Genomic DNA, 24,186 nt, shown 5'->3' on the forward strand with positions numbered 1-24,186 from the left:
CAATTTCCAGCAGAAAAATCTAAATTGGGGTATTGACAGAACAAAAAAAAAAACTTTACAGTGCTAGTGGGTCTCCCATTTCTGTTTCCTGTTTTGTTTTTTGACACGGAATGAAAAGCTATCACGGCATATTCATGGCATTAAAGGGGTTGTCTGACATAAATAAAAACTTTCCTGGTGGAAAAAAAAGCCTACCCAGTGGTGCTGGTGTTCCACACCACCGTCAGTTGCTGCCATGCCCGCGTTTGTTTACTCTGACCACTCTGCCCGCCTGGCACACCCATCCGTTCCTATGTCCAAGTGCTGTGGCAGGCGCTGGGACAGGAGATGGGTGGGTGGGCGTGCGTGCGAGGCTGCTGTAAGTTGTCAGATAGGACAGCACCAAGGAAGGCAAGTATAGGTTTATTTTTTTCACACAGCCCTTCCCTACACACAGCCCTACTAGGAAAGTTTTTATTAATCCCTTTAAGGCACATTTGATCATATAGCTCAGTAAGAAACTATGTTCTGAATACATACAGTGACTACAGCTATATTACACGTGCTCTGGTGTATGATATCGGCCATGGCCCTCCCCCACGCCGCCTGGTAAAAGTATGCCAGGTCCCACCTGCCAGAGTTTTGTGCACAAAAAAATAAGTTTGCAAGTTTTTAAAAAGTCCACAGGCAGGAACACCCTGTGCCTGCCCACTACTCAGGTGACCTTGCCCCTCTACGCCCACATGGCGTGGATGTGGCATAGTCACTAAACTGGCGTAAAAGTGTTGATAAATTTCCCCCAATGTGTGCATATGACTTAGAACCTTTTACATTCTTTAGTGTTTGCACATTTTATCATCACCAGGTTCCTGTGCAGTTCTCTTTCCCCCTTCTGACAATTTTAAGCTCTGTCGACTTTTTTTTTTTTTTTTGGTGCTATGTAATTAGATGGGCTTTTTTTCCTGGGGCAGGTTTTATATTTGCAGCAACTTTCACCTTTTTCTATTTATTTTGTCCTTAGCTTTTGTTGTTAGATGTAAAACTACACAATCAGGTAAAATACAGCTTTCTTTTACATTTCTGCACTCTATATATGGTGGGTTCAAAAGTTGCAGGAAAAACTGAAACTCAACTTAATCGTCATCAGTTTTGTTGTGGATTTTGAAGTAGATACACGTTTTATAAACGTGATTCAACTGTTCAGTTAACAAAACGCACCTAAAACCCCACCAAAACTGATTACAATGCACTTGTGATTAAGTTTCAATTGCAAGATGTAAATACAGCCTTAGGCTACATGCACACTGCACGTATGCATATGGCTGGCTGGTGAGGAGGAGGGATAGGAAACAGCACCGCACGGATATTATTACAGCCAAAGATAGAGCCTACTATCTTATTTGCGGTATGGTGAGCAGACTCTGTACCGTATACCCACAATGGATACATGAATGAGGCCTTAAGGGTAGCAGCAGATGGTGCGCTTTCAGTCCATGGAAACTTCTGTGTACTGTTAGAATTCTGTATAATTCTAAAATTTTAAAAATCTCATGTTTCTGCATCAGATAATCTATTTGCAATATTTTTTTTTTTTTGCATTCGCAGCATGTCATTTTTCTGCACCTATTCATTATCCCTATTCTTTGTATAAATACATATATGGTCAAATGATATAAACAGGTTGTCTATATGATAAAATAATATTGCTATGGGCAACAAACGGCTTAGCCGCAGGATATACCAAAAGTGTCTGATAGATACAGTAAACTTGAGACTCTTTTCGATGAGTGGGGGAGTTACTATAATTTACTATTACTTTTCTATAAGCTATAAGACTTTTCAAAAATATCTCTGAAGAATTGAAATAGTGAAAGTTTTAGCGTAGCAGGAAGGGTGCAGTCACATGTACTGGAAACACATATGCGATCGGTCCGAGGGTGCCCCCGTGCGTTAGTGTTGCGTGTGTGTATATACAGCGCTAGTGTTACCAGTGACCGCTCCCAAGAAAAAAGGTCAACGCAAGAGAAAATTACTAAAAGCATGAAAAGGTAAAATAGTGCTAATTGTTAATCATGTCCCAAATAGAAATTGTAAGAGATCATAGAAACTATTTTCCAACATAGTCCGCCAACAACCAAGTGGTACAGACTATAAATTATGTTTTGTAAAAAGAAATGTTTATAGATTATGAATATTGCAGATAAGTGAAAGATCAAATGAAAATTATTTGGCACCTGAGTCTTATATACATCAATGCAAAGCAATTTGGTCTAATGTAAAAAAAAGATCAAATCCATTTTAGTAGGTCGCTATAATGGTGAGGCTCCTATATAATTAACTGATTTGTGGCAATCATGATCACGGGTAATCACTTACCGACTTCAGGAAATATTAACTGAAGTGTGATTAATGTATAAATGTGAAATTATAGGATTAAAATACACATTCTTTCAGTACAAATTAAAGCTAAATTGTGGTAAATTGCTTTCATGACATCTGTTACATAGCTGTAATGAATTCACGGCCATACTGTCAGACTAAACACTGCTATTTGCCACCGTTTAACGGCATGTGCTAATAAAACTTTCTAAAAGTGAGAAAAAAAGTGAGAATAATACAAGACAAGGACCTCTGATACATTACTGCATGTTAATAATATGCTATACGTTAATCCTTATACTGTATATACACTAATCACTTTCTGAGCCATTCTGGCACATTGGTTGTTACGAGCCAACCTAAGGCCCAACTTTAAAGGAAAAGCAACATGATATGTAAGAGCCAGTTCACATCTCAGTTATTGCATCAGGTTTCTGCATCTGTTTCGAAACATCATGAGCCGACAAGCAAAAGTGGCTGACCAGGAGCAAATCTTCTCATTATATCTTATATTTGTCACCTGGTTATGGTTCACAATAACGGATTCAAAATCATAGTGAAATAGCAGCCTAAAGGCCCTAAAAGGGGTTGTACGAACTATTAAGGTCTTTATTTATCCACAGGAAGGGTGAGTGGACCCCCAACAAGAACAGGAACCCCAGCAATGTGGAGAATGGAGTCCCGTCCACACTTGTGAATGATATGGCAGGACGAGCATGCATGCTACCAGTCCATTTATAGTATAGGAGTGTCAGAAAAGCCCAGCATATGGCGAAGACCAATATTCCGATTCACTGTACTCAGAAATTGCGCACAGTTCTGATTACTCTATGTGATTCTAAAAAACCCCAAACCTCATACAGTGGGGCAAAAAGTATTTAGTCAGCCACCAATTGTGCAAGTTCTCCCACTATAAAAGAACAGAGGCTTGTAAATGACATCATGGGTAGAACCGAATCTATAAGAGACAAAATAAGAAAACGAAATGCAGAAAATTACATGGTCTGATTTTGAAAGAATTTATTTGCAAATTATGGTAGAAAATAAGTTTTTGGTGAATAACTAACAAGGATAAACAAGGATAAACACAAATATTCTCAGGATAACAAAGTAACACATTCTCTAATTCAAAGTTATTAACAAAAAATACAGCATTTCACAGGTATAATTCCAACTTGTCTCTATTAGTCCTGGTATACACAATTTTGGTTGCCGCTGGAACCAACCCTGTATCTTCTGAGTTAAGGGTCGGCAGACATCTTGTTCCACTGTCTGACTCTGCACTGAGCTGAGCTCCTCTTTGTTCTCTCCCTCTGCCTCTTGCAAACTTCAGACGGGCCTGGATATGTACTGGCAGGTGGACAGGTCTGGCACTGCAGGATCTGAGTCCCTGGCAAAGTAGCGTGTTACTGACGGTAGGTAGCCCTCGTCACGTAGGTCCCAGCTTCATGAATGTCATTCCCTAGGTCCTCCAGTGTGGTTCTGGTGAGATCTTGCGTGGAGCCCTTGATCAAGGGAGAATATCAGTGGTCTTGTATGTCTTCCATATTCTAATTATTGCTCCCACGGTTGATTTATTCACACCAAGCTGCTGCCTATTGCAGGTTCAGTCTTCCCAGCATGGAGCAGGTCTACAATGTTGTTTCTGGTGTTCTTCGACGGCTCTTTGGTCTTCACATTTTGAGGTTCTACCTATAAAGTCAATTATAGGCATCTCTCAACTTTTTAAGTGGCAGAACTTGCACAATTGGCGGCTGACTAAATACTTTTTTTTCTCTCTGCATAAAGACCGTGATTTGTTTGTATAGTGTGAGGTGTTTTTATCTTATGTGAGCCTCTAGGAGTACTGCGGAGCCATCAGTTCATTATTACTTCTCCAATGATAATGTGATGACTGTCCAAGGCTACAAGGCAAAGCTGAAACGTGAACTGTTTCTCGGGGCGTCAACATGTTGAGTGTGTGCTCCGGTAGCCACAGTGGAGACTGGTAGTATTTTGGTATTTGTTTAAAAAGACAGTCTCATAAAATAAATTGCACTCATGTACTAAAAGTTTTAGAAATTATGAGCTTCCAATGTAGCTTGAAAAACAATTGACTGTATACGTGCAAACAGCTGAATACAATTGCAGGGCTGTTTGTGGCTTGGCAGATGATGAGGAATCCGTCCCATTGTTGACCATGCTGGCTGTAAATATAAAGTTGAACATTTAACACTTTCTAGAATGCCCTTGATTCTCGTTTATCAAGGAAAAATCCTTGCCTCATCTGAGAGACTGCTAATATTACACTTCATCTGTCTTTTGTGTATTTCAAGGGAGGGAGGTAAAAATAAGATATTGTAGCACAAATGATTTGCTGAAAAATGCAGGTTGTGTAGGAAAGGGATTCATAGGGCGATAAAGTAATAAAAGCACTTTATAGTAAAAAAAATTAATATGAGGAATACTTTTATGGCAGCACATGTTCATTTCTAGCGAGTAGGGAAATGAGCCTCAGCCGGAAACCCAGCTTACCCGAACCAAAGGGATGTGACGTAAAGGGATAGATTAAAGGGTCTCTCTCTCTCTCTCTCTCTCAAGAGATCGTCCTCTTGTTAAAATCTGTCCTATGAAGCAAAAACGAACCTATGTGTAACTACGATGGTTATGGGAGAAAATACATTTCAAATCACAACATCCGCCATGTAAAATATTTCCTCCAATGCACGTTGCTCGACCCTCTTCTCTCTCATCATTGATGACGCATTGGCTCTGGGTATTGAGCCCTCTCCCTCTGGCATCTCAATGTGTAAGGAAAGGATGTGGGAGGGGTAAGGAAATATGCTACAGATAAGACGGATGTTGTGGTCTGAAATGACCACCACCTATCCCCGGGACTTGACTGAATCATCTGGCAGGGAGTCAGGTAAGGTTTCACATACTTCATTGCAAACACCAGGCATTTTATGGAAAACAGGTTTGGCATACAAACTATAGTTGTCTATGGTAACTTGTCCCCTGATAAAAATAGCCCTCTGGTGACAGTTTCCCTTTACTATGAATATTCTGCCTAAAAATCAGTTTGTGTGATTTACATGCTCTATCTGGTATATCAATATATAATTCCAACTTTTCCCAAAATTCAGTGATGATTAATGTAATTTCTTTATTTTGCAGGACTAGTGCACACAGATCTATACAGCAACGATTTAAAGCATATGTTACTTTATCTTTAGAAGTTCTCCCTTTTATTTACAAAGATGTGAACCCACTAAGTTGCTGCGGTTTTGTTAGGGCTGAATTTAAAGAAAAGAAAAATTGAAGCATAAGGGATTTTCCTAGGGCAACCTCCTGCCCAGCAGTAGAGCTATAGACACCATGAAGAGCTTCCATCAGTGCTGATGCCATAGTCCTGTCCTGATCCAGAGGTGCTTTGTTCTAATGCTGGGTCTTTGTGCTTGATGTCTGCATAAAAAATACAACTACCATTGTGTGGAAAAGTATGTGGGGTGGTAGGTCTGCATTATTATAAAATTGTTTGATCTGTTGGGCTCAAAATCTTAACATCTATCCATGATCAGAGGTCTGCATTAATATTAATTTTTCATATTTATACAAACTGCAGAAGGATCTGTTTGGTCTTTGTTTTTGAAGTAACTTTTATTGGTTTGAAAAACAAATAAACCAATGAATATCGGGAACTAGACCTGTGAAGGATATTCCTTTTTTATCCAGAACATAGCCACAGTGCAGAAACCACTTTTATACTATGTGCAAATTGATTTGGTGGGGGGGGGGGGGTCTGTATTGTTGAATGAGGTTTGTATAACCATTTGCCTGATCTAGAGGGGGCTACATTACTATTCTTTGATAGGGTGGTCTGCATTAAAGAGAACCTGTCACCAGGAGACCCATTTTTAGCTCTCCCCCAGCCCCCACAAAGCATAGTACATACACTGCCAAAGAGTTTTTGTATAAAAAAAATTGGTTTTACAGAGAAAAATTTCAAAATTATGAAAACACTCATCCCTCTCCCTAGTGACGTTATGGGAGTTATTCATATATTGGAAAAGGACACATGTAGGAGCGGTTTCCCAAGGGTGGGGGGGAACTACTCCTCCATAGCCACTCCCAGGTGACAACTGCCTAGTCAGAGAGCACATGGCATTGAAAGGCACTATATAACATAACTTTTTTTCCTGTGAAACCTATTTTTTATACAAAAACGCTTCAGTGTATGTACTATGATCTGTGGGGACTAGGGGGGTGCTAAAAAAGGGTCTCTTGGTGACAGCTTCCTCTAATGCAGTTTCCACGCTTGTGATCTGCGCGTGGTTTTGATGTGCAGTACTTGCATTGCACTCTATTCCATCTGTACGTCATCATTTTTTGTCCCTATTATTGTTTGACCTGGGTCGGTTTTAGTTATCTTTTGAGTGGTATCGGGCTGAGCTGTGTTATTTGGCATTATTGAGTTGATATCAGGTGCTGCACTGTGGTATTTGTTGATCATGGTGCTATTGTGGTATTGTGTGCTGGTTACAAGCACAACCCCTTGAAGTTTAACAGTGTAACAATGCAGCCCTCAGGCCTAAGGAGGTTGTGCTCTCCTGCTCTAACCCATCTAAAGGAACATAGGTATGTACACCGCAGGGGATCTATAGGTCACTACCCCTGGAGCAATCTAAGTTGTAGTCAGTTGTAGCAGTCATTGTATGGTCAGCAACAGAAGATAAGGAGAAGTCAGAGCAAATAGCACAAAACAGATCAATAATTAACACTGTTCATTACTGAACACCAGTCAGTAACGTGAAAATCAGCAAAAGTTACACTGAACCTTATGACCTTTGTTGCTTATTCCAAGAGTGGAGGAGAAATGAAATTATGAATCCTTTAGATAAAATTCTACCACCCTTTTAAGAAACCAGAAGTTCCCTTATGGTGGCAAGTCCTAACTGAACATAATAATGTAAAAGAGCAGCAAAGATCAAGGGAGGGACACCAAACTCAACACATACGCTACATGAAATCCATCAGTAAAGAATGTTGTCTCTAAATTTGAAAAGTACCGTAGTTTTCGGACTATAAGGTCCACCGGATTATAAGGCGCACCATCCATAAATGCCTGCTAAAACGTCTATGTTCATATATAAGGCGCACCATCAATAAATGCCTGCTAAAACATCTAGGTTCATATACAAGGCGCACCGGATTATAAGGATGAATGACCAGCAGGTGGCAGACCTATGCACAATTCAAGGCAGCTGTTATCTGTAAGTACGGTTCAAGGCGCACTGGACTATAAGGGCTATAAGGCCTTACAGTCCAATAAATACGGTATGTATACTTAGGTACTAAGGTGGAAACACTGACAGGATATGAACAAATAAAATAATTTACATGACTATAAAAAGGAAGATTATCCCAGAATCATTCTTTAATATTTCATTTGTTTATCCATATTGATTGCATGATTAATATTTGCGCTTTGTGCTTTTCGGGAAACTTCTTGCCCATTGTCTTAGTGCAAAATAAATACTAAGGTGGATATGGACACATAAAATAATGACATAGTAAAAAGGGCTGCAATGTGGCAGTATGGTTGTGCGTCACGTGGAGACATTGCGGCACATTTACGAAGGACTTTGCGCCGCTTTGTGATGCACTTTTTGTGCCTGTTCTTCAATGTTAAAACGGCTTGCACAGGTATTTAAGTAGTGGGTGCACTGCGATTGTGTGGCAAGGGACCCTTTTTGTGGTGCAGCTGCGCTCGCTTCCATGCAACACAATTTACGGGGCAATTGATTCGGACTGAGCGCCGGATTTAACTGCCAAATTGTGTCGCAAGCCCAAGCACTTAGATGCACCACTAAAAAGATGGTGAACTCTTAGTGAATCGCGCTACAGCGCCTTATAGTCGGCCTATGCACTTTCTGTGATCTCCAGCGACCGTGTAAGTAAATGTGCCGCAATGTGCCGTATATGGTCTATAGCCTCTGTGTCTATACAGTAGGAGCAACGCATGAAGCCGCAGTTCCAATGTAATTTATAGGCAACTTTCTGACACAATACCCCAGGCATTGACAATTAGAAGACTGTTTTACACAGCTCCTTAATGTTCAGCATGTATTACACTGCCATACGATGTACCATATGTTCCTACCATAAATATCCTTCTGAGCCATATGTGTGTGTGTGTGTGCTAAATAATGAATAAGCATATTACAGTATGCTGCACATTCACGGCTAAATATAAGCGCATCGGAAGCGGCGAGGATTGACAAGTGCACAAACGAGGGTGTATTTTGGGTGTAATGAATAATTGGCAAGGGGCAGGGGAGAATGAGGCATAGGAGGGGACACTTGGAGGAGCTCATGTCTCTCCCTTTGTGACGTGGGGAGTAGACATCACCACTCTCCTGCTCCTGTGTAAGCCTTTAATGTTCTGAATGATTCCTTGTTACATCTTACTTAGTATCGATCTTACAGGCATCCTTACCTATCCTTTACCCAGTGTGGTCACTGAACAGTAGAAAGGTTCAATAGGAAGATCAGCTCCTCATCCACTTTTTCTCGAAAGCAATTTGTATTATGGATTTATTTTAATAGTGTACAGTGGCAGTTGCTGTTTTTACTATTAAAAAACGGTTTGATTATCTGACCTTGCTTACTTTATCTTTTTAGGTTCTGTGCACAGGCTCTAAAGCGAATCAATAGACGGGAATTCCTACACAGCATTATGTTGAAATCAATCTCAATTCAGACTTATTTATACTTTCCTTGCATGGCTCAATCTCTTTTCTCTCCTAATTGTTTCTGCATTTTTTTTTTTTAATACAGCATTTCTAGTTACAGAATAATGCATGCAGTTTTGCTAGTTCAATCATTTCAGAATTTCTCGGCCTAATGGCGAAATTAACTTAAATCCTCCTGCAAAGTTGTTCCTCGATTTGTATTCCGAGGGAGTGCAAACTGGTACTGGGTAATGACCTTTTTTTTTTTTTGTTCAATCACTATATAGCGCAATAAATATTCATCACTACTGCTCTGAGTCTTCCTATTATTACTGCTCCTTGAGCCTCTGAATGCACAGTGTTAAAAATAGGATATAGGTTAACTGCCAAAATAAAAAGGGAATTCAAGCAGTAAATACAGAAATATAAGGTTTCATCTAAAAGAACAAGTAAAAAAAAGTAAAATAAAAATAACTTCATGGGAAAATAAATTAATTGTGTGTGAATGGAGGGCAGGAGATGGAATTTTACCATATCCTATATAGCAGTGATTTTCAACCTTTTTTGAGCCGCGGCACACTTTTTATACTTAGAAAATCCTGGGGCACACCACCAACCAAAATGACACTAAAACAGTCATATTATACATATAGTTAATAATATAGATTCTAAATTTATTTTACTCACTCAGTGTGAAACCTGGGCCTGTTTGGATAAACACAAAAGGGATATCCTGGCAGGAATGGTGGAAAGACACACACAAAGCTCTTCCTCAACAGTTCTCAGTTTCTCCCTGTTTTTAGTATATGGTGCTGATTATTATGTGGCTCATATACTGCAAAATAAAGGGGTACAATGAGAAGTACTATGGCCATGAGACCAGAGTACAAGTGCCAGCTCGTATACTCGGCATATCAGCTGGTACTTGTAGTACTCCAGCCGCATGACTATAGTATTTCTCATTTTACATTTCTCATTGTTATATGCTGTATACTGCTGGAGTACTACAAGTACCAGCTCATATGCGGAGTATTCTGCCAACAGTTTATATACTCAGGCAAAAGCTCATATAGTCAGCATTATTGGTGGGCATTACCTTGGTGGTGGGCAAATGCGGGAGTCTCTCCGCTCTCAAGATGATGTGCCGGCCTTGGTGACGTCATTTTGTCGCACGAGGTTCAAAGCTTGTGCATGTGTTATTGTACACGTCTCCTTGTAAGAAGCCGCGACTGCGCATCACTGCGCATTGCCGGGAAACAAAACACAGGGGGCACCATAGTTTGGGGAAATTTCCCCGCGGCACACCCGACCATGTGTCGCGGCACACTAGTGTGCCACGGCACACAGGTTGAAAATCACTGCTATATAGTATGTGATGTGCGTGCAGGTAAAGCTCAACCAGGGTCATTTATATTCAGCTGCAAACAGAAGGTATTTACAGCAGAAAACAATTTAAAAATATAGGACAGAGCTACGATTCCTCATAGCCCGCTACGTCCAGTATCACCCCAGACATACTAAACAATATGCATTGACTCAATGGAATATAGGAAAATTATTAATTACTTATAATTATACAATTATTTACTTACAGGGGTTGTCCAGTGACTGATCAGTGGGACCCCTTTGGATCACGAGAACAGGGTCTGGTGTACCCTCAAAGGATGCTGCTCTATTCATCTCTATGGTACTGACAGAGATAGCTGAGCACGATACTTGCCTACTTCCGTCATTGCCATAGACAGTGTAGAAAGGAGAGCATGCATATCCGAACTGCTTCTCAATTCACTTGGGGTACAATGGAAAACTTTCACATGATCCATTAGGGTTCCACCTTGTGAGTGGACAACTCCCAAGTCGCATCGGGCTAATCCCACCATGTTCTAGAGCACCTATAACATTCAACTTATTATTCATATTAAAAGTGGAGCTTGCCCAATCTCATGAGCCATGACCTCCTTTTACTTTGACATTAGTCCTTCCATGCTAGGCTCGCTGGGTTTGCTAGAAGATGTACAATGAGCCCTGTCTTGTCTGCCTTGCTCTCTAAAAATGAAGTTTATGGAATGTTTGTAGTCAGTGATGGAGGAGGACTCCCACAGGAGACAACACTCGCTGAGTCAGGCACTGGTGGGCAGTACTGGTTATGTGGTCATTTCCTGCGTGTAGAGAGACAGGAACTCGAGATCTATGGGGGACACTGGTGAAGCTGAAAAATAAATGGGAGGTGACTCCATTCAGTATTACTTTAAAGGGATTGGCCACTTTTCAATAAATCTCTTCCATTAGACATGTCTCTGCATGTACTTGCACCTTTGCCTCATTTGATATGTTCAGCCTTTTCGTGTTTTCACCATGCTGCCTCTGCATATATACACAACTTCCTCTTTCGTACTGCTCTAGGCCTCATGGCGTCACCCACTGTGTACTACAAAGCAAAACTGGACACTGAAAAATAGTCTTTCTTCACACCAGATGACACACTGCATGGAGAACCCACATAAAAAATTTAAACCTGATATATTACTGCCAGAGGTAGAGGGGGCGCTGTTCTATAGTTCGCCTCAAGCAGCACAAAGTTAAGGTTCACCCCGGCTATCAAATATGGAAGTTAGTCATTCACTGATAGGACCGCCCTTTGGACTATCATAGAAAAACAGGCATTTAAATAAATGCATTCAAGATTATTGGATGGAAATTCATTCCTACATCAATGAGCGTTTGGGTTTCCCAGGTGTCTGTTCCCCTCAGTTGTGTCTTCTGGGTCTGGTCAAGGAGGTCCTTCTAGCTAAATTTGAGAGAGCTCTCTTTCATTTACTAAAGTTCTATTGTAAAATGGTGATCTTGTCAAACTGGAAACCTCCAAAACCGACCACGCTTGATAAATGGATCTTGCTGATCAACGCAAATCTTCTGAACTATAAACTCACCTACAATACTAGAGGAACCCCAGAGCTGCTAGGGGGCCCACGCGCCCGAAATTGTGAGGAGGCTGTATATAATGAATCCATGGGGGCTGTATATAGAACCACCCTGGGGTTCAATATAATTAACTATGAGGGAGCTGTATATAAAATAACCATGAAAGGACTGTTTGGGAATAATAAACTAGGGAATATTTTATCCAGTATCTAAATTTTTAAAGTTGCACATAAGTTCACTGCAAAGGGGCCCACTAAGGCTCTATTGCCTAGGGGCCTACAGGAACCTGGGACCGGCCCTGCACCGTGGATCAATTCTCTCTGATCTGGGATGTTTGGTTGGCTGACCAGAATGCTTCATACATGGAGGAGGAATAGCTTCTATACTTGTGTGTGTGTTGTATGGCTAGACAAATGTGTGTTCTCTAGGGAAGGAGTACCTTTTAGTGGTATTATTCTCCCTCCGTGTTTGCATCACTGGCTGATTGTGCTATGTACTTCCCTAAGGTGGATGTCACCTTTTATACGTTGTTGTACTTTTTGAAAATTGAAAATAAAGTCTACCAAAAAAAAAACCTACCATATATTTTCACATACAAAAATACCCTAACCTGTTCAGACCCCCACGCAGAACATAACAAGTGCTCTAGTACCAAGGGGACACAGTTTAAAAACATGTTAAAAGCCTAGCCACAAGGAAAAAACGACATAGCTAACGCATTTTGGACACAGATGTTAATCCTTACTCACAGCATGTCAGATCAGATGCCATGTTTAATGTCACAGGTTCCTTTTCAATAAGATTCCAACTACTAGATCAATATGTAAAGATCCATAGACACGGTTAACTCTATACATGGTTAAAGTACCTGCTGCTGGAAATTCCGAGCATTTTCTCGGACAGTCGCGCTCTCTATCTCATGCTTGTGATTGGTCTGTTGAAGCTGAAGATTTTCTTGAACTGTCGATTGATGCTGTGCCTTTAATGCTGTCAATTCATCCTTCACATTATCGAGCATTTCTCTGGAGCAAGAAAGAGAATGACTTAATATACAGCGAGAGACTACACAGTACTGTCCGATAGTGGTTGAAATCACATCGTAATGTCATCTTTATGTGTGTGTTGTAGGATGAGAATATCATTTGTATTCTCATTCCTTATTTATTTCCATTTCAGAATTTCAGAAGAGACTGTAAACATCTTAAGAAGATTCCCTAATAATTCCATCACACATCAGCAATATATAACAGACCTAAGCCCACAAACAGGTCATGAATATATATTGTCTATACATGCAGTTCCGAATGGCACAAAAGGACTAATGTTTTTCAAAAGAGAATGTTGCCGGAAGGAGCGAGAGATTACTTTATATACACTATAAATCACCTTTGCAATTTACTGTTTTTTTTTTGTTTTTTTTTACAATGAAGTATGTTACTATGGAAAGACATCAGAATATCCAAAGAATGGCTCATCTAAATGGGAGATTTCTACACAACTAAAATGTATTGATTTATCTACTGTCTTTACATATAACAAATCAAAATACAGTGTTTTAAGATGATTCTATAATGTATTCATCACTGTTGAGAATTGATCCAAAAAATTGCACATTGTCTATTATGGGGCACAGTTACTTACCCGTCCGCTGAAGTTCAGGTGCATAGTCCGGCGATAATGCACTGCACCCCGATTCACTAAGATCGTGCACCTGATATCCTGCATGTGTCGCATTCACGCTGAAGTCCGACAGTGTTCACCATCTTTTAAGTGGTAAATGTAAGTGCTTGGGCTTGCGACACAATTTTAAAATTAAATCCCGTGCTCAGTCCGAATCAGTCGGATCTTCCGATAGTGCGCCCCCTAATTTGTGTCACATGGAAGCCGGCGCAGCTGTGCCAAAAGCCGATCGTGTGCGACACAATCCCAGCGCAGACACCTGTTAAATATCCGTCCTAGCCGTGTAATCCCCGAAAAAGGGGAACAGTCCAACAAAAGTGAGCAGTGTGACCCTTAGTAAATGAGCCCCAATCTCTTTATAGGGGTTTCCAATATAGGACTCTCCATTATGAGCAAGAGCAATAAGAGGACTCCCTAAAATTCTCTATATTTTCTAGGAAACCTACACATGTAAGACTAAGATACTTGGCAAGTTCCGTTACGCATTCAGTTATTATTAGTAGAAACAATAGTACAGAAACCTGCGTCTTTAAAGGGGCTGTCAGGATTTTAAACAATTTTATATATGGCTTGGGGGCTACAAAAACAATACACATCTTGTTCTCAACTCCTCCAGCGCTTCCGTTCAGCCACAGAGCCACCCATCATTGCCAGGCCAGAGGCTGGCAGTGCCATCCTGACCACTGCTGCTACAGCATGGCAGACACGTGGCAGTGGTGAGGACAGCACTTCCGGCCTCTGTGAAGAAATAGAAGTTTGACAGTGACGGGCGGTGCTCCCGTGAAGTGGGAGTGCCGGAGGAGGTAAGCAGAAGATGCTTATTGTTTTTACAGCCCCAAAGCAATATGTTAACATGTTTTAAATCCAGGACAATCCTTTTAATAAGCACTGCATAACTGAAGGCGAAATATGGTCAATTAAAGTCTATTGGGGATGAGCACTGAACAGAAGACCTCCCATCATTAGTTTCCATGATGCCCTCCTTAAACAGAGAGGGTAACAAAGAGCCCACAATAAAGTATAAACTGGGCCTAAGTGTCATCCACTCCATAAAAAAAAATTTTCATGAAAAATGTCACCTCATAATTCTCCATATACTGGTGATCCTAGAAATCATCTTTGATTTAGAATTAGCAGAACCCACTATAAACTGATTATAATAGGTTCACTGCCTTCACTCCAATCCACATTCTCCTTGAAATGTATATAGAACCCCATGTAGTCCTCTAAAACAATGTCCTATCTTGTTTCATTCATTTTTTGTAATCTATTCACTTTTACCTATCCATTAGAAAGTGGGTTATCCTATTATATACATGGATAACATGTAATTCTACATATAGTGCAGGCCCCAGTAATGATTGTGGATCACATAGGTGTAGAAGAAGCTGTTCCCACAGCAATAAGCTGGTAACTGGTTCAAAGATTTCACTCCCATCCAGGTACAATATGGTTGTACACTCAAGTAAATGACCACTATCTTATTCTATATATGGAGGTGACCCCATTGATTATTGATCACAAATCTTTAGACAAAGCTGCAACCACTTCAAATCGGCAGATAATTGCTTCACCTTTATTTGAACAAGGGTGGTCCCTAAGGCACATCATTTATACATATAAAAAAGGGTGGTCCCTAAGGCTCATCATTTATACATATAAAAAAGGGTGGTCCCTAAGGCACATTGCTTATGCATCTAAAGAGCAGAAGAGGCCACCCTCATTAATGAACTTTAGAAGAACGGAATTCATGGTGGAATATGTTGACTATTTTGCTTACTAGTGGGAATGAGGAATTTAACAATTTAGTGTAAATGCTTCCTTAGTCATCAAACGTTGTCCTATATCCCTATATTGGAAGCCACCAATAGCTTACCACTAGAAGAGGTGTCTATAGGCCTCAAGCATGAAAAATAACAGGTAGAAAGAGTGGTCTAGTCTTCCGCACGACCAAAGACCTATTCTAATGGCATTGGAAAAATGAAAGAAAGACCCTGATTGGTTGAAATAGTTGCCATGAACGGATTGGTTGACAAGGACTTTATGTCAGAGACCGCTTTCAGTCATAAGGCTCCAGACTTTCTGGCAGACCTGCTTACATCCTTTTCCGAGAAAGTAGCATGAAACCTATAAGTAATAGGCACAATAAGTATATAAGTAATTGAAACAAGGCACAAAATGACTAGATAAAATGAGCTAAAAATAAATTGGCCACTTTAACCCTCCTGCAACAATCGAGATTATTCCTATTTTATCCTCATTTTTAAAACTTACCATATCAATTGGATTTTTACCCAGAGGTTTACTGATTTCAAGTGCATCTTCAGCACATAAAGCAGCTCTGGACACAAAGTGCCCATAAAAATAGTCGGATTATATAAGGCTACTTCAAGTAAACTTAATCCTGTTAAACGCAAGCTCAAAGGCGAGATTGCCTTACTATAAAAAATTATCGCCATGGAAAATATAGACTAAAATAGGTTATCCACATTTAAAAAAAAAAAAAATATTAAGTATGAGGATAGAATGATAGATAAATAGATACATTGATAGATAGGAGATAAACCTGCAGAAACATGAATTTATCTCATTTCTATATAAAAGGTAAATAAAAATTTCCACCTGCACAGGAGTTTTATCTTTAAATAGTTATAAGATTAGACAAGGGGAAAAAAAAAAAAAATCACATTTTCATAATGTCTCGGTTCAGAGTTTAAAAGTCTAAATTATTTTGCAATGGAGCCTTGCAAATATAACTATGAAAAGCAAATCAATAAAATGTCTATTCCTATCTATTCACTGGGGACCTCAGCTGCACAGCCGCACAAAAATCGATGCAACAAATTATTACGATTTCCAGCCACCCACTAGAAGCTTTGGACAAGTATTTTACATAGAGCAGGTCTGTGATGGGAATCTGGCCTTGCTATCTGGATGCCGGATTGCTCATTAAAAGAAAAATAATAATAATAAAAAAAGGATTAAAAAATATAAAGCTAAAACTAGAAAAAATATCATAGTTTTAAACAACAACAAGACCTCTCAGAGATGATTTAATATGTATAATAAATTTCTCATTTGTATTTATTTATTTTAATTACAAATTTTAGGTAAATAAAAAGTATGAGCAGATCTTTGCCTAATTTGAATTATGGGCATGTATGGATGGACTTTTTATTAATATGAATCCTTATTCATTATGATTTTATAATTACTATATTACTATCATTGCTATTATGATCATTAGTGGCAGTATTAATAGTGCAATAATAATAAATTATATTATTATAATTACAATTATAATGAAAATAAGATGATAATAATAATACATATATCTCAGCACAGCGTAATCTGTGAGTCCTATAGAAATAAAGGAATTATAAACTATTACATATAATAAAATACATATTATTTATTATTATTACTATTTTGTGCTCAATTTTTTTGTAGATTATATCATATATGAATAAAATATGCATCGATACTTTAAAGAATCATGTCGTGAATACATTCCACTGCACATATGACCATCTTGAGGGCTCATAAGGATATAGGAGCATACAGAGGGGTCCTCCAGTAGGAGTTGAGCTTCCAATACTTTGCAGATACTTGGAGAAGCAGTGGCACAGCTTAGTTTTAAGCGTTCTACAAAACGCATGACCTCAGTTTTATTCACTCCAGCGACACCGCCTGTTGCACAACAATCCCGGTAACACATGTTATGGCTACAGAAGACGTCACTCCCTTCCTTTCAATTAAATTAAAGTACATCTAATAGGCACATATTGCTCCATCTCTACTTCTCAAAGCCCATATGAAACTTCTGTCCCCCCGCTATATAGGTATTAGATAATTTTTTAAGTTTGAACATTACAGTTTTTTTTTTTCTCTTCTATGTTCTTTCTCTTCGATCTTTTAAATATACAGCAGTAGTATACAGAAAGGATTCCATTAAAGTGTTGGCGGGGCGAGGACGTAGGAATCTGACACATGATAGTGACAGCTTTCAGGAAACAAAAAACTGAAATGCCAAAATTCACTGTGTCAGTCACGGGGGATGACATGGGGCCTGAGTAAAATTTACCTGAAAATACATGTGCAGCTGAGCCTGTCCTTGGGCAACACTTACAGTGATACCATAACATGTGACTCCTGGGACACCCGGTGCACTGTCAATGCAGCCGCAAAGGGTTAAACTGGAAATATTACTACCGATTATGGGAATTAACTTGCATTGTTGAATACTTTGGAAGCAGCTGTAGAATATTCTTTTCAGATGGAAACATATGCTACATACTAGAACTAGAATCAGTAAGGACCTAATGAAATGTAATCAGAAGCGGACCAGAGGCCTCAGACTGAAGATACCATCCAGCGTTCGTTATTCTTAAGTATGGTCACAGGAAGGCAAAGTAATCAGAAGGGCGTATCTGTATAATTTGGTACCTTCTTGCTTCAAGTCCGACAAAAAAAGAGGAGACAACAAGAGCCATATGTAACCTTTGTACTCTTCATTGTCGGAAAATGAAGACTTTTGCCCCCACTTCTCCGTCATTGTAGAACGCCGACACCTTCTCTCCTATACAAGTACAATATGTACAATTCTCATACATAAAGAAACATGCCATGCCAGTAAGTATACACAAAAATCATCCAATCAATCATTAGGAATGTAGATGTATATGTGGAGACTTTCTCATTTTAGGAGGTGATGAGCAGCCACTCACTTGTTGTCCCTATTTTCTCGCTCTGACGCGTTGAGGTGCTCTTTAAGGGTCTTCAGGTCTGTCTGGTATTTTCTGCTGGTCTGTTCCTGGCGAACGGTTTCAGCTATTTGCTCACTTAGCTGCTCTTGAGTCGCTTTCAAGCTGGATTCTAGTAGAAGAAGTTTTTCTTCTTGACTGGCAAGTTCTTGAGCTGAAAGATACAAAAAAAAAAAGACAAATATAGTGTAAGGCAGAGGGGGAAAAAAATCAACTTTCGTTATCTTTAATCTCGGTTAAAATAAACTTTTCCAAACTTTTTCCTATTCATTCAAATCCTGTACCCAATTAATTACTGTATTTAACTATTTGCCTGCCACTAATTCCGATCACCAATTACTAATAACTTAATAAATTAAAAATAGTCTTAATATACAAAAAAAAATCTAAAACTTTAAAAAGTTCAATCTCAAATCAGAAAATAAAGTGGGGCACCGATTTATCAGAATTATTTAGTGACTCCAATCACTAAATGTATTGCCGTGTTACTCCAAAGCATCGTAAGCGAATTTCAAGGTCAACCAATAGATGGCGCTCTGCTACCAGATCAAGAATGAGTAAAGGAGACTCTAGTAGGGCTTTTTTTTTTTTTTTGCTCAAAAAATAAGCGATTTTAAGACAAAGACATTTCCCTTTGTTCTTTGTTGACCGCAGTCCAAAATGATATGTGGAGACCATTTGAATAAAATACTTTCTGCCCATCAAGAAAAAGCAAATATTCGGTTGTCTATTGAAGGAAGGTGGCTTTATTAGAAAATAAAAATTGGAAAAATAATAGAGAATTATAAAAAAAACGGAAATGCATTTTGTTTTGAGTTGATATATATATACATACTGTATGTGATCTATATATATATTAATATATATACATACTGTATGTGATCTATATATATATATATATATATATCACATACAGTACATGTTTGCAAGCAAAAAAAATAAAACCTAAAAGTGCAATGAACAAAAACCCTAGATATAACATTATATACCTGTGCAGATAGTATTACACCGCGTTACAGGTTACAATTAATTGTAATTGTCAGAAATGTGAAGACTGAAGTGTAGCATCTCTGAACTAACATGCAGCAGGAATGTGCTAAACACTTTGATATTGATCCAAAAAGCCCTGGCACTTCTTTTTCTTAACTTGCCCGAAGGCGTGAGACAAGCATCTTAACTCAGTGTATTATCATCATCTGTCTTGCAAAAGGTGGATATCATATAGCTGGATATCTCCAACATCTGCCGGTGTACAGGAGCACACTCTATGTATCTTCCAGATTTATCATGTGGCATCACCAATCACATTTAGACGGTTAGATATATAGGGAGAGCTTCAGTGCAGACATAAAAACTTTCCAGCGAACCGTATACCGTGCGCTCAGCTGCAACGTGCGCTCCATTAATAAATAAACTAATAAATTAATATCTGCACTAAAATAAAAACAGTTGATCAAATTTTCCATACAAAAAAAAAAGTCTAATCTTCAATTACAATTTCTTAATATTTTCTGTACAGACAAGAAACTAATGAACATCTGGGAGTCCATATGGGCCGCAAGTCTGGAGATTTTTCTGGAAAAACGCAGTTGTTTCGCACCAATTTATCACCTCGCTTGACAATTAGGCGGCGGGCTGTCAAAATTAATCAGCTCAATTAGCCTAATTCCTTAATCATTAAACCTGTTTATTTCTGTAATTAGCATATGACAACGGTGACATTTAATATATGCGCCGGCGGAGCTGTGCGTCATTTGTTCGTGTTACTGCTCAATTAACGGCCTAGGAGACTATAGGCGCGGATAGGCTCTGCAGCAGGTCTTTCACGTGCTGCAGAAATATCACAGATAAATGATACATATATATATCTATAATAAAATGCACATGGAACAGGCAGAGAATGAGTAGCGAGGGGTAGGAAAGGGTTAAGGCCTCGCTACATCTGCATCTCTTTGACCAAATGAGTGGAACGTTTAATAATTTCAACACGTGTTGAAATACGGACGCAATCTAATGAACAACTTCAAGTGAGACTCCTTTCAAAATCTAAGATAAACCCTCCAGGCTGTAAAACAAAATCTCACTAAGGGGGAAAGGGGAGAAAGGGGGGGGGGAGCGCTGCCATTACCCAATAAAGGAAATGTAATCACACAGTAAATCAGCCCCCCCCCCCTCCTCCCATCCACCACTAAAGCAATGTTTTTGGCTTTGTAAGTGTCAAGCCTTGAATGGTTTAGATGAGGCAACATTTTGTTCCCTTTTACCAGGTGTGTATCAGCTTATGTCGAAAACATCCAGCTTAAGAGGGAGGAGGGGGGATCTCAATTTTGCAATGTCTTATCCTGAGTTTCCCAGCAGGATATTGTATTCACCTATGTATATAATGTAGAATTAGGGAAATTAGACTGTACTCCGGCCAAATAATTCTTTTTTTTTACAGAGGTAGCAATAGAAATCAGTAGTAAAAGAAACCCATATACTTCAATACACATCCCTTACAGTCCCCACAGATGCTATTTACACCTTTATGGTATGGTGGACAGGATATGTTTAGGTTCAAAAGGAAAAAAAAGGCCATATACTGCCTTTAAGGAAGAAACAAAATCTCATATTCATAATATGTGTTAATAGCTGCTCCCCAGGGACCACCATATACAGACCCCATCACACTTACATGCAGTTTCTATTCAGAGCAGAATTCAAAGATCATATTCTAGTGACCCCCCCCCCCCCCAAAATACCTACTGGAATCACAAACCCTTTATTATACATATATGGCAAATCTTGCATTTAAATAATGTAAAAAATACAAGACGGTAGATGGAGAGTGACAGAATCAATAAAACATATTCATAATAATGAATAAACAACTACATAGTGAATGAATAAATGAATGAATAAATAAGAATATTAATAATAATAGTTTACCAGCATTATTATTAGTAATGATAAAAAAATAATTCAAATATGATCATAAAATACTAATAATTAGTATATAAAATAATCACAATTATAATAAAACAGAATCATGTAAATGTAAATAATAATTGAAGTATAATAAGTATAAGTGTATACTTACAAGTATAAGAAAAATAAGTATAAAAGAATAATAATAGAAGAATATATAAAGATAATAAAAGTCCTAAAACTAACAATAATAATTGTTTTTATAATTAGAAAAACAAAAACACTTTGCTTAAATGCAAGTGTTTTAGGACAACGCCTTAGGAAGCTTATTAACAAGGGACCTCTGAATAAAATGTGAGTAAGATAAGAGTAAGAAATGCTAAAATGTTACTTTTATTAAAAGTAAATTAAAAAAAAATGCTTATTAACATAAAGCAATTATTATAAAATATTATAAGGTAACAAGATAACCCTAAAACACTAATTCTATCCCTACCGTGTGCCTGTATCTATATTAATAATTAAACATGTATGAAGTCAGAACTTGCCCAATACAACCGAAGAACATGAGTAAATACAGGCGTCTATTTACTGTTGTTCTTCTATTTTATTGGGCAAGTTCTGACTTCATACATGCATCAATAAATTATATCTATCTATCTTATATCTATATATAATAAAAAAAAATACATTTTATTTTCTTTCTCAAAAAAAAAAAATAATAATGCAATTTAAGGCAAGCACGTCAAGTATAAGAGGCATGTGGGCAGTGCGCTGGCCAGGAAGGGTTAAATTGGTTTCCCGTGTACCTATGCCCTGGTCTTGAGCTCTAGTTGATCCCAGGCCAGAGGCACTAGCAGCTGCATGCTTTATTTACAATCCCTTTGGCAGACTTACAACTGCCCCGAGCTATAACATAGTGTACCTAATGTTCAAACTGGCAGGTAATCTCATGTCAAACATACTTCTTTGATTTAAAGTGATCAATAGATTCTTGTAAAGTGGTAATTTCTCTGATGTTTCCACCTTGCGTCTCAGTACAGGTGAATCACACACACAAAAAAAAAAAAGAAAAAAAAATACACACATCTAACACACTGACAATAAACAGCATCTTCTAATCATCTCTCCTGTACAGTCATCCATATATATATATATATATATATATATATACATACACACACTGTATATACACTCAGGTCTTCCGGTGACTGGCGATTCTGGATCAATACCCCGTGTAATACAATTATCTGCAATGATCTGGTTGTATTGAAAAAGAATTTGCAGGAGACCTCTAGGGGTTTTATCTAGAATCAAGTATCTGGCCAGGCTGTGAATAGGGAAGTGGAAAATGAAGGTGCTGACATTGTCTGTCTATAACATTCCCAATGACTTCATTAATATTTGACTAGAGGACGTCAAAGCTTTTTGCTCTGTGTTTTTTTGTTTTTTTTTATTGTGGTGAATAATATTTCCTATAATCTTCCTTATAAGGTTTATTTAGCCTCTTAGGACTATTCTATTACAAAGAAACGTATGTCCAAGGATGATTTATATTAAACAGGGAAAATCCATGTTTAAGATCCTCCATATAATCTTGTAAAAAAGAAAATGGAGATGTAAGTGACCTAATGCACAGAATGCATAGATTCTCATAGATTGTAAGGGCCTTCCTATTGTTCTATCTGACCAGGTTATTACTATGTATTTGTATATGTTCCTGTGATCTGTACAGCTCTGTTATATCAAAATGATTTAGTTTTTTTTATTATAAATAAGGTCTTTTAAGGCATTTTATTTCTATGTTTCATGAATTTATGAATTTAGATGCAAAAACCTTGAAAAAGAAATTGTCAGCATGGTTGGATTCGCCCTTCATAGACTTCACGTCGGGAGAGATGGGGCTGCAGTCATGTGACAGAGCTGACAGTGAAGGTGTATGGCAGGATCTCGTTGTGGGATTTCATTTCATAGCAGATCCAAGGTATGACAGGCAGGGAGAGTTATTTATCTCGAATCAACACTCCTCATGACGACAGAGAAGCGCACCATTCGACGGCAGATAAGTGGCACATGCGGTGCCCGTAGTCTACACCAAAATGGATCACATCATCCGCTTTGTGGTTCTTCTTACGCAAGTCAAAAAAAGTGTTAGAATTAAAACAAATGTTCTCACATGTCTTCTAGTGAGAAGAAAATCATCAGGAATGTAAAAATCCGGATATATATATATATAGAGTAATATGTAAATCTACAGCTGACAGTTTCTTTAATTGCCATAATTGTAATAGAGAATTAGTAATAATTATATATTCATCAGAAGATCCGGTCATATCTTGGCACGTCATTTAAACATCAAATTCTGAAAAACAGCGGACGTGAATGACAATTCGCGCAACACAAAACAAGAAAATATATTATATTATTGCGATAAAATCTGCCACTTTAAGGAATAAAGTATGTAATAATAAAAATAATGTCATTCATAGAGGTGATCTGTTAAGAGAGATGATAGATAGATAGATAGATAGATAGATAGATAGATAGATAGATATGAGATGGATAGATAGATAGATAGATAGATATGAGATGGATAGATAGATAGATAGATAGATAGATAGATAGATAGATAGATAGATAGATAGATATGAGATGGATAGATAGATAGATAGATAATGATGGATAGATAGATAGATATGAGATGGATAGATAGATAGATAATGATAGATAGATAGATAGATAGATAGATAGATAGATAGATAGATAGATAGATAAATAGATAGATATGAGATGGATAGATAGATAGATAGATAATAGATAGATAGATATATAACAGATGGATA

General features: G+C 38.2%; 1 protein-coding gene across 5 annotated transcripts in view; it reads right to left on the bottom strand.

Annotated features, from left to right (window-relative positions):
* The window catches only part of LOC140132652 (uncharacterized), a 255,989-nt gene that overhangs the window by 150,702 nt on the left and 81,101 nt on the right, over window positions 1–24,186 (bottom strand). For all 5 annotated transcript variants that reach the window (XM_072151669.1, XM_072151667.1, XM_072151668.1 and 2 more), the window contains 2 exons: window positions 18,401–18,590; window positions 12,862–13,015 (listed from right to left, as the gene is read on the bottom strand). In XM_072151669.1, coding sequence (XP_072007770.1) covers window positions 12,862–13,015; window positions 18,401–18,590 — 344 coding nt within the window. The remainder of the gene's footprint in view (window positions 1–12,861; window positions 13,016–18,400; window positions 18,591–24,186) is intronic.

Source organism: Engystomops pustulosus, chromosome 5 (genome assembly GCF_040894005.1).
Source record: "Engystomops pustulosus chromosome 5, aEngPut4.maternal, whole genome shotgun sequence".
In the NCBI taxonomy this organism is placed as follows: Eukaryota; Metazoa; Chordata; class Amphibia; order Anura; family Leptodactylidae; genus Engystomops; species Engystomops pustulosus.